Consider the following 16187-nt stretch of genomic DNA (forward strand, 5'->3'; position numbering starts at 1 on the left):
TTTGAGATTAAGTTCATATCCCAAAAAAAGGAAATCTGACTCACTTTGGTGCCCTTCAGTAACTCTTTTTGTTTATGTCTTCCTCTTTTCGTACTTGCTGATGGCCCACCGGGGGATTAATGGAACAAATCAAGAAGTGCTGTCTTTTGCCCCTCTGCAGAAGTAACACAAAATGCAAACAAATAAAGACGACTCTGCAGCTGCTCAGTGTATGTCAGCAACTGCTGCAATACAGTAAGTGATACCATTTTGGAATAGAGCAACCTATATAAAAGTTGTAATGGAAGGCTTAATCAATGGTAAATAAATGCTTTATAAATCAGTTATAAGACATAATATGAACAACTTTTGGGTTGCCAGGTTGTGTAAAAATCCTTTAGGCTGGTATCTACCCTCTTCAAGCATGACTTATTTGTCTTTTAACAAGCTCTTTAAACAAATAGCTTGACATGTTTTGAAATATGTTGGGCTAAAAGAATTTTTCCCAAAATGTTGCACTATTCCTTTAATTAATCAGAAAGCCTCTCTGCAATGAACCACCAACTTATTTACATACTGACATTAATGGACTAGTCTAAGTGGTCATCAATCATTAATAAAGCCATGGTGTTACAATAAATAAATGCATGTTTGAAACTCTACCATTCATCCTTTAAGCTGAGTCATGCAGACTCGTGATGCCATCCAAGCTTTCATGCCTTCATTCATGTAATCAACTCCTTGTTTAATTACACATGCTGATATAGATAGGGGAGAGTGAGTGAGTGCACATAAGTGTGTTATGATATGTGAGCACAGCTTGACAAATAGCAAAGGGAAGCTGCTGAAGGAAAGAAATAATTAATTAATGAATGAGTGCTGAAGGGAGTGGCAATGTCCAGCTGTTTAAGTAGTTGTATTTCTCATCCACATGAAAGGCCTTCGAGAGCTGGAAGACAGATCAACATTCCTTAGTTTATAGCTTTCCCATTCTTTTAACCTTTTGCGGAATGGGGGTCAAAAGTGTGTGTGTGTGTGTGTGTGTGTGTGTGTGTGTGTGTGTGTGTGTGTGTGTGTGTGTGTGGTAAAGACAAACATACATGCTGCATTTCCCTGGACAGTAACAGGCTCTTGTGTACACACAGATCTGAGAAGTTGAACTCAATAAAAAGAGAGATGAGATAATTACATTCTGCACAAACAGCATGAAGACGTATCATGTAATTGCTAATACATCAGTGTTAATTCACGTGATAGATGGAGCTTATTTAGCACCGCAGTTCAGGGTTTTATCGAGCCTAGCTAAAACATTCTTCACGCATGCTTTATAAATGTGCCGAAGAGGGTGTGTGCAGGGGGTTTCAACTGAAAAAGTGTCAAAGAAAATCCAACTTTATGTGAGTTATGACCACACTGGCATCGCAGAACATTATATTACAGGATTGCATAAGATCAAACACACACCCACATACTGAAACACACTTGCACAGCCACAGGCAACTTGTGGATATATTCTAGGCCAGAGATGAACGATTTCAACCTTTCCCCTCCTCTCTCTCTCTCTCTCTCTCTCTCTCTCTCTCTCTCTCTCTCTCCCTCCCCCCGTCTCTCTTTTTCCATGTGTCTCTCTCACACCTGTTTATGTCAAATATCAGAGTAAAGCACACCACAGGTTTGATCCATCACATGTGTCAGTTTAGGCATGCTGCACTATAAGAAGGAATGGAGGCCATTGGGGGACAAGGGCAGTGGCACAGTATGTAACATGATGGGGTGTGATGTAACAGCGTTCGCTATTGACCCCCCTCTCCCCCACACACATCTTTTTTTTTAAGAGCAAAAGAGTGTGTATGAGTGTGTGTGTTTGTGGTGGGACAGGGTGTTTTATGTGTGTTTGAGTTATTACACAACTTCCAAAGATCATCTGACCATCTGCAGATAGGGGAATTCATCAGACGGGGAGTCAGACGGACCTAAAGTCAACATTTGTGCTTTTGAATGAATGCTGTGTGTGTGTGTGTGTGTGTGTGTGTGTGTGGGTCTGTGTGATTGTGTGTGTACGTGCTCTTGTACATCTGTGCTTGTGATGACCATTTTGAGTTTCAACCCCTGAGAGAATAAGAAATCTTTTGCAAGTGAGGACATGTTAGTCTGGCCTCACTTCTACAAAGAGCTCTGGAAAGTTTGCGTTTGGCTTTAGGGTTAAAGTAATTAGTTTACAGGAAAGATTTGCAGGAGAGTTAGATGAGAAGGCTGATAATACTCTCCTGTTTGTATGCTAAATATGGAGCTACAGGTATCAGCTGGTTACTTTGACTTAGCATTAGCAAAGGGATTGGAAAATTACTGCACTCAGCCAAGAAATTGAAGAATAAACAGTAACATGTAATTTTTTCTTGTATTTTATTTCTTTTTGTATAACATGTTATTTAGAGGGCTTTAGATTTGTATTTGTATTTACCTTTTGACAGACCAGGCTCTTTATGCTAAGCTAAGCTAATCAGGCCAGAGATGAACGACACTCTGGAAGTGAAAAAGCATATTTCCCAAAATTTCTAACTTTTCTTTTAAGATAAGGTTTAGAGTACTTCACCACTACTGTGACTGACACAAAAAACCCAGTTGCAATATGTGCAAGAGTGTGGTTCAATGGTGTAATATGTGTAATACTGTAATAGTTTTTGGGCAATAATTGAGCTCTAAGTCACAGAGGAATTACTGTTGATATTTCAGGCTTATAATTTTTGTTCAGCAACTCATAGATTATTTTAGTCATTTTATAATAGAATAACGCCAGTCTTGTCCTTTAATTCAAACTTTTTCTTTTTGGTTGAGGTTATGGTAAGTACCCAGGGAATTAGTCAAGCCAAAGAAATGTTCTCCTTAAATGACATATCGTCCTTAAAAACAGGTTGATGTGTGCCAAATCATTGTAGCAATACCCTTTAACCTTCCAACACCCTTATCTCCACACTCATGACTGTAGCTCACTCGGCTATCATGTGCATGTGTGTTTACAAGTGGGAACACACACACACACACACACACACACACACACACACACACACACACACACAGGGTTTCTGCCACCATCTTTCTCCTCAGTAGGCCAGCTTCATGTCATTAAAGGTCAAACAACTACAAAACTGGAGCACAGAGGCGAAACGACGTGAGGGCTACCATGACATTCTCTTCAACTTTCTGCCCCCACCCCTCACAAAAAAATCAATCAACCCCCCTCCCCCCTCAGGCTCAATCTGTTTTTCTTCTCTTTCTCTCTGTCTGACAGTGGGGGCCTGTTCATCAACCGCTCCCTGCTCTTCCTCCGCCTCGTCCTCCCCCTCCCCCCCTATTTTCTTTACTCTGCCTTTTATTCTCTTTAAGCCAGGGTTTCTATACTGAGGCCCTGTTGCTCTTTGTGATCCTCCCTCTCTCACTCTTTCTCAGCATTTCTCAAATGCTCAAGCTTAAAGTCTACAAATGGTTAACACACAGTACTACATACAATCACATTACTATACTCAGGGTGGGAAGGTTACTTTGGAAATGTAATCAGTTACAGATCAAAATGTAATAAGTAATGTCATTATTTCAATTATTTAATCAAAGTTATGTAACTTATAACATTTCAAAATTTCCAACAAATGTTTTCAACTGTCAGGGTAAGTGTTCCCATTAAGCTCACCAAAATCGAACTGCAGGTATCTTTTATGGATATTGACATGATGTATAAGGGAGATAATTTATGTGAAAAACAAGATTTACCTCTCATTTGAAAATGTATTAATGTATTTTTGAATATAAAATTTAAAAAAGACAAAAGTCTGGCATGGGTTTAACTGGTACTGTGACATCATTTAAGCCCATGTTATTACTTATTTATAACATTTAAACATGTTGATTTCAAATAATCAAAAATAGCAATATAGCTAGCATATGTATTCAGTAACATATTAAATATTAAATAAAGAGGAAACCCTTCTCCCTAGCACTACAACACTGACAATAATACATAGAATAAAACAACTAAATCATTCAAAAACTTCACATTCAAATACACTTCATTTGAACGGTAGCTTTTTTGTTGTTGCTCCATGAAATCAAGTATATCACTCCCTCTCCATCTCGCCCCCACTTCATCCCCCCCCCCCCGCACTGCCTGATGACATCACGAACAGCCGGTATAAATCCAGCCAGTAGGATCACAGCACAGCGTGGTGGTGCTGCTGACTACACTCTCTCTCTCCCTCTCTCCCTCTCTCTCTCTCTCTCTGCCGCTCTCCCTCTTCTGTGGCTCCCTCGCTTTTCCAGCCTCACTCAGTCTCACACACCCTCACACACAGTCTCTCGCACCTTCATTCCTCCACACCACTGCAGATATGGCCGAGTCTTTCGTTGGCACATGGAACCTCAAGGAGTCCGAAAAATTTGATGAGTACATGAAGGAGCTGGGTAAGTGTGCTTTCTTTTCTTTTTTTTTTTTTTACAGTGTGAGCGTTGGAGTGAAGTGCGCATGCGTGTGTAAGAGGAGAGGATGCAGTGGTGCCAGTGCTGCATGTGAGCACATGTGAATATGGGGTTGAAAGGATTTAAAAAAAAAAAAAAAAAAAAAGGCGTGTGTGTTTAAACAGTTTAAGTAGCTGCTACTGCAGGGCGGGGGAAAAAGTAAAAAGGCAAACAGAGAGAGAGAGACAATGGAGGGGTAAATAAGGGAGGAATCAAGATGAAGAATGAACAACACTTAGAAGGAGGGTGGGAAAAGGGGGAAAAGAGACAGGAAGAAAGCTAGAGAAGATGGGAACAGGAAGGGGGAGGAATAAAAGAAGAGTGGTTGACCGCATGGCCCAAGTGCTGAACAAGAGGGAGGGGCTCTTTCTTAGCGGAGGAATGAAAATCAACCCTACTGTGAGAAACTCTGAATGGTCGGCAGCTGGCACACACACACACACTTGAGTGTAATGTGGGTGACCTTAGCTGAAAGCTGGTCATTGTTTGCGGCCATGGGAGAGGTTGAATGTTACGATGGTCTGGATGCTAGTGGGAAAAGAATGTGCAGATAAAGTGAGTTTCAAAATATCTCACACACACACACACACACACACACATACTGCAGTCTGTATATGAGTGTGTGTGATGGGGGCAGGTGTAGGGATTTTTACAGCTGTGAGGAATGACACTTAACTATTTGACTTTATGAGCTTGTGTGTGTGTGTGTATATGTGTGTGTGTGTGTGTGTGTGTGAGTGTGTGAGAGAGAGAGAGAGATTCACACCCAGTGACCTTAGAGACATATTACCTTTGACCTGTCTGCTCTGGTCACCATAGAAACCAGAGACCCTTTAACCTCTAACCCCAATCTTCTTGATCAATGAGGCATTTGCACACACACACACACACACACACACACACACACACACACACACACACAAAGTGGTTTTCGCAGTATTGATTGTGGGGAAAGAAGCTATCAGCCTGAGAAAGAGCAGATTATTTGCTTGCTTGTCTAAGAAAGGGTGTGAGTCACTGTTAGCCAATGAAATTAGCTCTTGATCAAATCTCTTGATCCCTCATGAAGTCATACACATGTGAGCGCGCACACACATATATACACACCCACCCTTTAAGGAAAGCCAGTTATAATTTTCATGACATGCATGCCCAGACACGCAGTCAGGTCAACGAGACCCTGCATTGTTTGAAGAACATGCTGCAGGTTTGGACAGTCGACAAATAGAGATTAGAGTGTGTGACAGTTGAAGGAGACCTAAAGGGCAAATCCATTAGTACTGTTCACAACTTTTCTCAATATACACCATTTAATACCTCCCCTCTGGTAATATTAATCATGGAGACATTTACAGTAATTTATGAATGAATGAGACCCTTCAACAGCCGTTTAACACATATATAAATGAAAGACTCGAGGGATGTTGGTTGCACCGCTTGTTATAGAGTTAATATCTCTGCAGTTTTTAGATGGATTATTATCAAATTTTGTGCATACATTCACACATCTCAGAGCATGATTCTTACCGACTTTGTTGATCCTCTGACTTATCATCCAGCGCCACCAGCAGGTCAGCGTTGTATTAGTCTAATGTGAACAAATACCTGCAAAACAAATGACATTCCCATCATCCTCAGGTGTTTAGTGTGTTTACTGCTAACTTGCATTTAGCTTAGTTTAGCTACGTGCAGTTGACAGAAGGCGTCGTCAGTTTGTTTGATTTGTTCATCTGTTCAAGACAGCAGTATACCCACCCCACCCCAACCCGTCCAAACACATTACAATACTCATGTGTCTTTTTTTTTTTTTTCTCCAGGTGTTGGTTTTGCTACACGTAAGGTGGGCAACCTGACCAAGCCCACCACTATTATCGCAGTGGACGGTGACAAGGTGACAGTGAAGACTCAGAGCACCATTAAGAACACAGAGCTCAACTTCACGCTGGGAGAGGAGTTCGACGAGACCACCGCTGATGACAGGAAGGTCAAGGTGAGAAGTCAGGGTCTTTGAGGAACTGGAGGGGCAAAACCTCCAGTTATAATTTAATAATGTTTCCTCTTTAATAAAGAAGGTTTAAATGGTCTTTTTAAAGAACATCAGTCACCTCAAAACCTACTAATACACTTTAAAAAAAATACAAAAGTGTCAACAGTCATGAGGATGATGGATGGCCATTCTTGTTTCGAATTTTCAGAGGTGAAGGTGGGTCAGTGAGGAATCGGGGGTGAGAGGTGATTGTCAGACAAGATGGATTTGTCATAATGTGGAAACAAAATTAGATCAGAGCCACAGCAACCTCAGAAAAATGAGATCAGCTGATGCCTCACTTATTGGAAACAAGCCGCAGAGGGGAAATGTACTCGTTTCTGGGTCATTGAGAGTCAAATCAATTCTCACTAAGTCACAACTCTCCACACACAGAACATGTGGGGAGCCCATACAAAACCACTTCAAGAAGATGTTTCTTTGGTAGTACAGATATAAAAAGTACTTTTTATAAAGAAAATGGCCCACATGAATATTATTATTATATTATTATTATTATTATTATTATATACTGCCTTAAAGTGACACTATGCACATTTTGAAAGAAGAAGTAACACATTGTTCCTCTTATATATGAAAGCTGCATTTACAACAAATCAAACTCACCATTACTCACTTTAATACATTCGGGGTTTTTTGCTGATACAGCCTCACTTGGTCTGATATGACTAATGGCAAATGTTAATAAAGTTTAGATTAGATAGATTAACTTCTCTACTTATGCTACATTTTTAGCATTTTCCTTCATCTTGTAAATGCTACTAGCTGAAAAAAGTATTTCTTTAAGGTCATCATCTGTTTTACATATGAAAAACAAAAGCTGCCGTGTAACTATAGCTGTTAAATAAACTCAGTGGAGTAAAAGATACAGAATTAGTCTCTGAAAAGTAGAAAGTATGAGCATAATAACCAGTAAAATACAAGTACTATGATATTGTACTTACTGTAAATACAGATCTTGAGTAATATACCTACATTCCACCAGTGCACCAAACATTGTTCACTGATATGATCTAGTATGTAAACTTGACTGTAATTCATTCCCTTTGTGTCTCTCTTTTTGCTTCAGTCCCTTGTGACAATAGATGGTGGGAAGATGGTGCACGTACAGAAGTGGGACGGCAAAGAGACCAGTCTGGTCCGGGAAGTCAGCGGAAACGCTCTCACACTGGTCAGTGCTCAGTTAAAACACATTCATACTTACATGTGTGCCTGCTTTCATGCATCTGTGTGCATTTTTGTTGTATTTGAACTTTTCTTCTCTCTCCATCACAGACACTCACAATGGGAAATGTCGTATGCACACGTCGCTACGAGAAGGCAGAGTAAAACAACACTGAGCCCCCTCCCCTCTCCAACTTACATCAGCTGAAGCCCTCCACCCCCTAACTACTATAACACCATCTCAGAGCCACACTAAGCAAACCCCGTGTAAGGGTGTTGATTCCTTCAATGTTCCTTCTTCCTCTATGTTCAGTATTAACGTTACTGTTGACTGTGGCCCCTTCCCTACAGCCACCTTTTCTCCCTTTCTTTCTCTTTATACTGTTGTTCATTCTACTGTAAGAAACACTGAATAAATTCCAATGATTTGTTGTTGTTTTCTCTCAAGGGGCCACATGCGTAAAACTCTGTATATTCATGACTAAATCTGTGTGTGCGCACAAAACCACAAACACGCATACGCATTCTTTTCTTTACGCATGCTTGTGTTTTATAAAGCTCAGTCATCGAGGGCGCATGTGCACAAGCCTCATTTTCCACTCTCACAATTAGTCATCATAAGTGGATTAAGACACACCTTTTAACCAACTGTTTTCATATCAACATGCTCCACCTCTTTACAAATGAGAAAGGAGATGTGTAGTTTCAGATTGTGTTTCGTTGGTGAGGTTCTGCAACAGCTCAACAGCTGTCATAACCCATGACCATTATGCACAGCTGTGTGGTTCTTATAGCGTCCATATGGACCTGTAAACCATCTCAGAAATGTGATCTGTGATCTGTTTACGGCTCTCATATCTGAACCGATTTTACACGGTGTGTCACGACTATAGATAAAATAAAAGGAATATAAACAGCAAAATACAATGTTGGCAATGAGTGCAGCTGGTTGTCACTGGCGTCTCATCAAGCTCAGATTGCTTTAGAAAAACGTGTATGTCTGGTCTGAAGAATGTGTGAGGTGAGCACGCTTAGCTTTTATAAATACCAGTTTATGTGCAGGAATGGCGTATGCATGGTTTTTGTGCGTACTCATTGTTTATGCATGTGGCTCCAGGATTACTTTTTTTGTCTTATTTAGAAAATGAGATATGCATGGTGCCAATGATGAGCCTGGAACAGTGTTTGTTTGACTTTTAAAGTTTGACTATTGAGACCTTAAAAATAACAATAAAAATGTCCTGTTGGACGAGATGAAAAAAAATGGCTCCAGCTTGTTTCCTCTCCCCCTCCATTTGTTAACATTGACCCTGAAGTCTACAAACACAGAAATCAACAAATATCCACACACACACCACATCATTCTTAACTATTTAAGTTTAGTTCAGGCTTTGGCCAAAGGGCGTTTCAAAGCCTACAGTCTTAAATTCAGAGGTGAACTTTGTGAGTTTGGGGTTTCTGAAACAGTTCCAGCCAGAGCCATCATCGGTTGTGTTTGGCTAAAGGGTTCATAAGTGCAACTCAATTGTACACATCGGAATAGATCCAAAGAGTGAGACCACAGTTTCCATCACAGCCGGTGTCACAGGGACTCACAGAAAGGTTTAATTATAACTCTGGTGGGTGTTTATATAAATGTGTGTCTTACTTGTGCCCTGGCTAGGTGAGGGGAAAGTTTCGTTTAAGCTTGAACTAGGTGTGCAGCTACTGTGTCCTGTACTTGTGTGTATGACGTGTGTGTTTCTAAATTCGGATCATTCCTTCCCACAGGAGATGGGTGTCATATGTTAGCAACAGACTGCCAAGTAGAGGCAGGGTGAAGAGGTTAAAGTCCCAGGATGAGATGGGGTGCCTTTGAAATCACCTTAAACTGATATGATACACAATCCAAAACAAACAGAAATTATAAATAGCCTTATTGTATCATAACTACTGTATATCCACATGGTTTGTGTTTAGGAGCAAAGTAAATGCACTAATAGCAAGCAAAGAGAAAAAGCTGAAGTACACACAGTATAAATAGATCATATTAATGGATTAACTGTTGAAATGTCCAGCTTCTGCCATGCCAAGAGTTATTATACCAAACCACTTTAAACAAAGAAACAAAGCATGAACATCAATAATTCCAGGATATCCTTCATGTATCTGAGAGGAAAATCATAACACATTTCCTCAAAGCCAGTCGCATCTATTGAAGGAGTATGAGGAGGATGTACTTGAGCTGCAGTTATTGGAGAATGTCCAACAAAAAAAGTTGTCAGAGTCATTCCTACAGGTGTTGTTAAAAAAGATATTTATACTCTAAAAATGTGAGTCCACTCTTATTTCAAGAAGACATTATCGTATAAACATCAAACACATCACACACCTTCAATAATTATTTAATTTGAAAGTTATTTCCAGACATTTTTAAGTCTAAACGGTAAAAGTCAAGGGACACTTACTAGCATTTTCGAGAGCTTTCAACTACATGTCACAGTCTTTATCAGAAGAAGATGGAATTTGCAGAAGTTTATGAGGTTTAGTGGAAAGATTTGGAAAGAAAAGAGAAAATGGATCTTTATGATCTTTTGGGCCCAAACCACAAATTCATCTAATCAAGTGAAAATGTTTAAAAAGGTAAAACTCCAAATACAATGTGTGTGGGAACAAGTATTAGCCTTCCTTACGCAATGTGATGCATTTCAAATATTCAATCCTGACTTCTGAAATCAACTCCTCTACACTCTGTAAAAGAAATTGTTTGATTATCTTGAGAAACGTGCTTTTTCGTGCTCTGGCAACATCTTGCATCAAACAAACATGATGCAACATCTTAATATGTGTGCTTTAGAGATGCTACTAGCTATTTTGTGTTTACAGTCATTATGCTAAACTAAGCTAACTGTCTCATAATTAACAGACAAATACAGACTGGTATTGCTTCATCAACAAAGCAAACTCATAGCCTGGAGGCCAATAAGCGTACCTCACAAAAGATCACACCATCTTCAGGTTTCCACCCCCCCCCCCCCTCCAAATCCTTCCAACACAATCTACAAAGACTGATAAATTATGGCAGCAGAAAGTTCACATTTTTCAAGGATATACAGTAAAAAACCTTTCAGATCCCTCAAGGTCAAATTAAACATTGTAATACAAGCTGAACAAGTAGATCCCATTTTAACATTTTCTGTTCTGTAGTTATATTCACATAATTGCAAGCTTCAGGGTCACGCTGAATGTTCAACAGGCCATATTAAAGTCATCTTGTACATTTACTGGATCCAACTTTTCTTTTGTTTTTTTTATTAGGAGAAATTACCAATTGAAGAAAAATGCAAACGAGTCCTGACACTGACCAAAGAAGCAGAAGCACTGCCAGGGGAATGCACTGAATTCATGCCAAACCACTACAGCTGGAAAACATTTCTGCACACACTAGCAAGTAGATGCGTCACCTTATCTTGTCTTCCATTGACGAGGGGGTTATCTCTTAAAAAGAAAAAAAACATGCTTTTCTGTCTGTTTTTGTGTCAACTTCGACCTTGTGGGACATAACCCTGCCACGAGACACTTTCCTCATTTGAAAACATTAACTTAATATGACCCCGTGGTGGAGCAGACCCCCCACCTGAGAATTTTTGATGTACGTGAGTATGTGTGTGTGTGTGTGTTTCATGATCCCCCAGGGGCTGACTGTTACAGAAAGAGTTCAAGGTCCAGGAACAAAGACATCAAGAGGCGTTTTTTTTTTTTTTAACCTTTACAAATATAAACATGCTTTAATGAAATTAACAGTTGACATGCAGGAAGAGGTGTGTGTGTGTGTGTGTGTGTGTGCTGTGAGCAGACCCCGGAGGCAAGATACACAAACACACACATGTATGTACACTGAAAAGCACAATAAGCGGCAGAGAACTTCAGGATATCACCATAGCTTGAGCTTCCCGTCACGCTTATGTGTGCGGCATTACACTTCCTGTTTGTGTCTTTACTATTTCCTATGTGTGTGTGTGTGTGTGTGTGTGTGTGTGTGTGTATTTTTCTTCATTCAATATTTCAAGGATTTCATGTCTGAGTCCCCCAGAGCCAGCTTTACTGTCCTCACGTCTGTTTAACTGATTCCCCAGATCGTAAGAAACTGGATAGCTGTAAACAATATCTGGGTCTCAGGAGGGATAGCTGCTTGCAGCCATATAGCTTACACCTCTCTGGTTACGTATGATCATGTGTAAACTCCTTCTTCTGTGAGAGAGCTAAATGTTATTTCAGGGCAAGTGTCTCCTGATTTATTTTACATCACTTTTGGACTATTTTCCCTTTGTTAAAAGTTGTGGACTTGATGTATTTCTAATTATACTTAAATGGATAAAGTTTCTATAATGGGATGATTGATGGAGCATGTATTAAAAGATGTACAACTGGAAGTCCATCTGTTGCCAACCACTTCCTGTTGTGTGTGTCTGATAGCTGCACTGTGTGTGTGTAACTACAGAAGTGGGGTTGGTTTGTGTGGCTATCAGCTGTGTCTGTGAGATTTGTGTTTCTTGTGTTTCTTCTTCTTTTTGTCCTCGCTGTCATGAGTGTGGTCGCGGCGTCTCTTCTTGGATTTGCACTCGTCACTGCTGCTGTTGGTGTCGCTCGCCGAATCCTTTTTCTCCCTCTTCCTCTTCTTCTTCATTTTCTTCTCCTGGGGGATAAACACATGGAAAGAAAAAAAAAACAAAACGTGTCAATGAAGAGTTTGTGTGTGTGTGTGTCTGTCCCAAGAAGAGTAAACTTGAACAATGATGCTGAAAAAAAGGCATTAAAGAAACAAACATTATTTTTCATTACACTGGCTCATTTGACAGCTCTGATAAAGCTCCCCTGTATCTCTCTGTGTTAGGCAACCACACATATACTGTCATTCTGATAGGATATGTGTGGGTTGTGCATCAGATGACTCACAGTCACAAAGAGCAAGGCACACCAACAAAATAAGGAAGTGACGACTTCTTGGGACATTAACTGTCAAACCTTCACCTTCTTTTTCTTTTTCTTTTTCTCTGAGTCTAGCTGTGGTGCGACTGACGGTGTCTGCTGTTGACGTGGCTCTTCATTGTCCTCTTCTGGCAGAAGAGCGTACTGCAAGCCCGGAGCAGAGAAACAATCCTTTGTAAAGTGACCTGAAAAGAATCATGATTTATTCAAACAACTGCATGTATTCAAAGTGATTTCAAACATCCCGGTACGTTCTGCCTCTCTTGTATTTTGTTGTTTCAATACTTAAAAGTTTTATTGCTCATATTGTTGTCGTACCCCTGCAGCCGCACTTTGAGCATGTTGTGTTGAGTACAGCATCCAGTGTGATCCTGTTGCCTGTGTGGTCTCTAAAATTCCTTCGTCGCCTTGCATCCTGCCTACAAACACACACACAGGTGATAAGAACACACACACACACACACACACATACATGCACAGACACATATTAATATTAATACGGTAAGCACTTACTCTGCCATAACGTTGTTGGGGTCCAAGTCCCGCCCTGTTCCCTGATTGACAGCTTTCATTGAGAAGGACAACTTTATCTTTTCTCCTTGAATCTGAGAGGCAGAGGGCAAAGATTCAGTAATCCATACTGAGTGTTACATACGTATATACTTTGTGTGTGTCTGCGTGTGTCAGTACCTCTCTCCCAATGACTTTAATCCACACCTGTTCCCCGACATCGACAATCTCTGAGGCATTCTCAACCCGTGAGGCTGACATCTCACTCACATGTACCAGGCCTGTAAGTGTCAGGAAGGGGAGTTAAGATATTAAGCTACAAACAACACAACTTTTTGTTTTTAATTATCGGCAAAAGATTTAGACAAACACATTTTTAAAGTGAAATTCATTAAAAAATGAAATTAATACCCTCATTCTGTCAAAACCCTAAGACGGCAATGTTCTGCTTTCTGACATTAAAAACTCATGCAAAATGTTACTGCCAGAATATCAGCTGAACGGAGGAAATTTGTTCACGACTCCCAATTCAAGAGATATAGCTTTCAAAATTAATTTCTAGATAAACTCCATCTTTAAATCAAAAACTAGTTCTGTCATACAGCAATATTAAAAAATACACAAGAATGCCATCTGCTTCTCAGCATTTCAGGCGTTGATTTATCCTGTTAAACTTGACTCAGTTTGCCCTCCAGTGGTTAAAATGAGTATTATGTACTATGTCAGTTTCATTCTCGGTCTTCATTTTATCAACTCAGCCCAACCTCAAACCTTTCCTACTCTCTCCTTCTCTACATGCACAATATCTTAGATTTTTGACACAGTATCCTGGAAAAAAAACTCAAACCAGGTGCAAAATTAAGCTTAACAGTGATTAAGTTTAGAAGACACACGTTTACATATTAAAAATCTTTAGCTTGCATTATAATATTTATCCTCTCAGATCATCTGCTCAATGTTGCCTCATCCCCTCAATTTGCAGGATGTTGTTACAGTCTCTTAAACAATCGGAGGAGGAATTGCTGTGGAGATGTTAAAATCCAAACTCAAGACCTGCCTGTTCCTTCTCTCATACAACTGAGTCATCAAGCACTATATTTCATCATCATCATCATGGCTGCCAGCTGTTTCCTGCTTCTCTTGCACTCAGTCTGAATTGCTTTCGACTCTGGTCAATAATTGGCAGTGAACCAGTTGCTGACTTAACATCTCTGTGCCGATGTGTGTTCCTCTGGCTTATAGTTTTGTTTTATCATTACCCATGATACATTAGATTTTACTGTTTTGTGCCAACACCTATTACACATCCTCCTATTTTTGCCTCAGTAGCATTTTCTTGGGTTATGCTCCTACTACATACTAATCTGTCTTGTGTTCTTTTGGACTTACTCAGTTTTCTTTTGTGACCATTTCCTTCTGATAAGTGAGATACATTTAAGTAAATTCTTTCAATATACAGAAAACTGAATTTCATCTCCCACTCACCTTCCTTTTTGTATCCTGGAAGGCGCACAAAAGCTCCATAGGTCTGCACAGAGACCACCTCTCCCTTGCAAATAAGTAACAGTGGCGGCAGACCGTCCAGTCCAGCAGGCTCCGGTGGAGGACCATCACTGTCAGACATTGTCTCAATGACCACTGGTATCTTTAGGTGAATCTAGATGCTTGATGATGAAATATATTTCATTATTAATAGTCCTGTATGTTGAATATAAAATAATCCACTTTATACAACCTTAAATGAACAGGCATATAAGAAACTTATTTAAATTCATTTTTTACATTTTATATTGTGCAAATCTACTAGAGAACCAGTCAAAAGTCTGGACTGTTACAGTATGTATTTGTACTTTTATTTTTAGAATAAAAACTTGGGAAGAAAATCAGGCACCATAAACTCATATTTTGTAAGTTGTTTAAGAAAACAAAGTATCCTACTTAAAATGGTTTTGAGACTTTTATGTTTATTATTTTAACTTGAAAATATATTTTTGTATTATTGATAGTTGTCACATCCAAAAAAGAAAAGAAAAATTGTGTATCAATATATATTCATGTATGTATATGTATCTATTTATCTATGGAGCAGATTGTTCAGATATCAACATTGAATACACTGAATTCTGACATCCATGAACAACCATGGACCTTTCAACCGCAGCAGTATGCACCTGACCATCCCATTTACTTTTGTTTATATTTGAGTTAGTTTATTTGGTTATTGTGTATAATTTAGCTTTTAATTGCATTTGTGTCTTCTACGTTTTTTTAACCTCATTGTTGGCTGCTGTAACCTTTTAATTTCCCTTTGGTTATCTACTTTACATTCATAGTGAAACTCAAAGTGTTACAGTATTAATAACATAGAACACACACCACTAATAATAATAATAATAATGATAAAAAATTATAATGATGATAGAAAGAAGAAAAAAAGAGTTAAGCTGAACCTTTTTTATCTTTTGTGATTTTATTATAAATTCTAAATACGTTGTGTTATGTTTCTGCTGTATTTATTTGAATTCGTTTAAGTATAAAACATTACAAAATACATCAAAACTTTAACTTTAGAGGGACCTCAACAACATGAACAGATATTTAATTTATAATTTTCATACTTTTTGCTATTTCAGAAAAATCTGATTAAATTACTACTCTCTTCTGCAATGGTATTCTTTCACATGAGGCGCACATTAGTTTGAGATTAAGACCATATCGCATCGAGGCTAATGTTAGCTACATTAAAGCATTGTGCGTCAATTTACAGACAAGGTTCAAACAACAAAAACACATAAACGGAATAATTGATCAGCATATTAAATCTAAATTAGAGTGTATGAAGGACAAACATTGCACAGGGTAACAAAAGGTCATAAGGAAATATAAAATAAACATGTTATTACCTTTCGTATTTGCAGGACTAGCGTAGCTTTCACATCCGGTTCACCTCAGTTCAACAACAACAACCCGAGTAGCCAATCACAGGAGCCGGTATGAACCTCGACCAATCAGA

General features: G+C 39.2%; 2 protein-coding genes across 2 annotated transcripts; one reads left to right on the plus strand and one right to left on the minus strand.

Annotated features, from left to right (window-relative positions):
* The first annotated feature begins 4216 nt into the window (after positions 1-4216).
* fabp3 (fatty acid binding protein 3, muscle and heart) lies at positions 4217-8960 on the plus strand. Its single transcript, XM_053334897.1, has 4 exons — positions 4217-4431; positions 6303-6475; positions 7602-7703; positions 7808-8960. Exons 1-4 carry the CDS (start codon positions 4359-4361, stop codon positions 7859-7861), a joined length of 402 nt encoding a protein of 133 aa, XP_053190872.1. The 5' UTR covers positions 4217-4358; the 3' UTR covers positions 7862-8960.
* Positions 8961-11169: 2209 nt separating this feature from the next.
* On the minus strand, positions 11170-16114 carry zcchc17 (zinc finger, CCHC domain containing 17). Its single transcript, XM_053334895.1, has 7 exons — positions 16078-16114; positions 14660-14838; positions 13355-13455; positions 13178-13269; positions 12983-13083; positions 12707-12849; positions 11170-12371 (listed from the first exon to the last, which is right to left on the minus strand). The coding sequence occupies exons 2-7, from the start codon at positions 14796-14798 to the stop codon at positions 12201-12203; spliced, it is 747 nt and encodes a 248-aa protein (XP_053190870.1). The 5' UTR covers positions 14799-14838; positions 16078-16114; the 3' UTR covers positions 11170-12200.
* Positions 16115-16187: the final 73 nt, after the last annotated feature.

This window comes from Scomber japonicus, chromosome 15, assembly GCF_027409825.1.
Source record: "Scomber japonicus isolate fScoJap1 chromosome 15, fScoJap1.pri, whole genome shotgun sequence".
Lineage (NCBI taxonomy): Eukaryota > Metazoa > Chordata > Actinopteri > Scombriformes > Scombridae > Scomber > Scomber japonicus.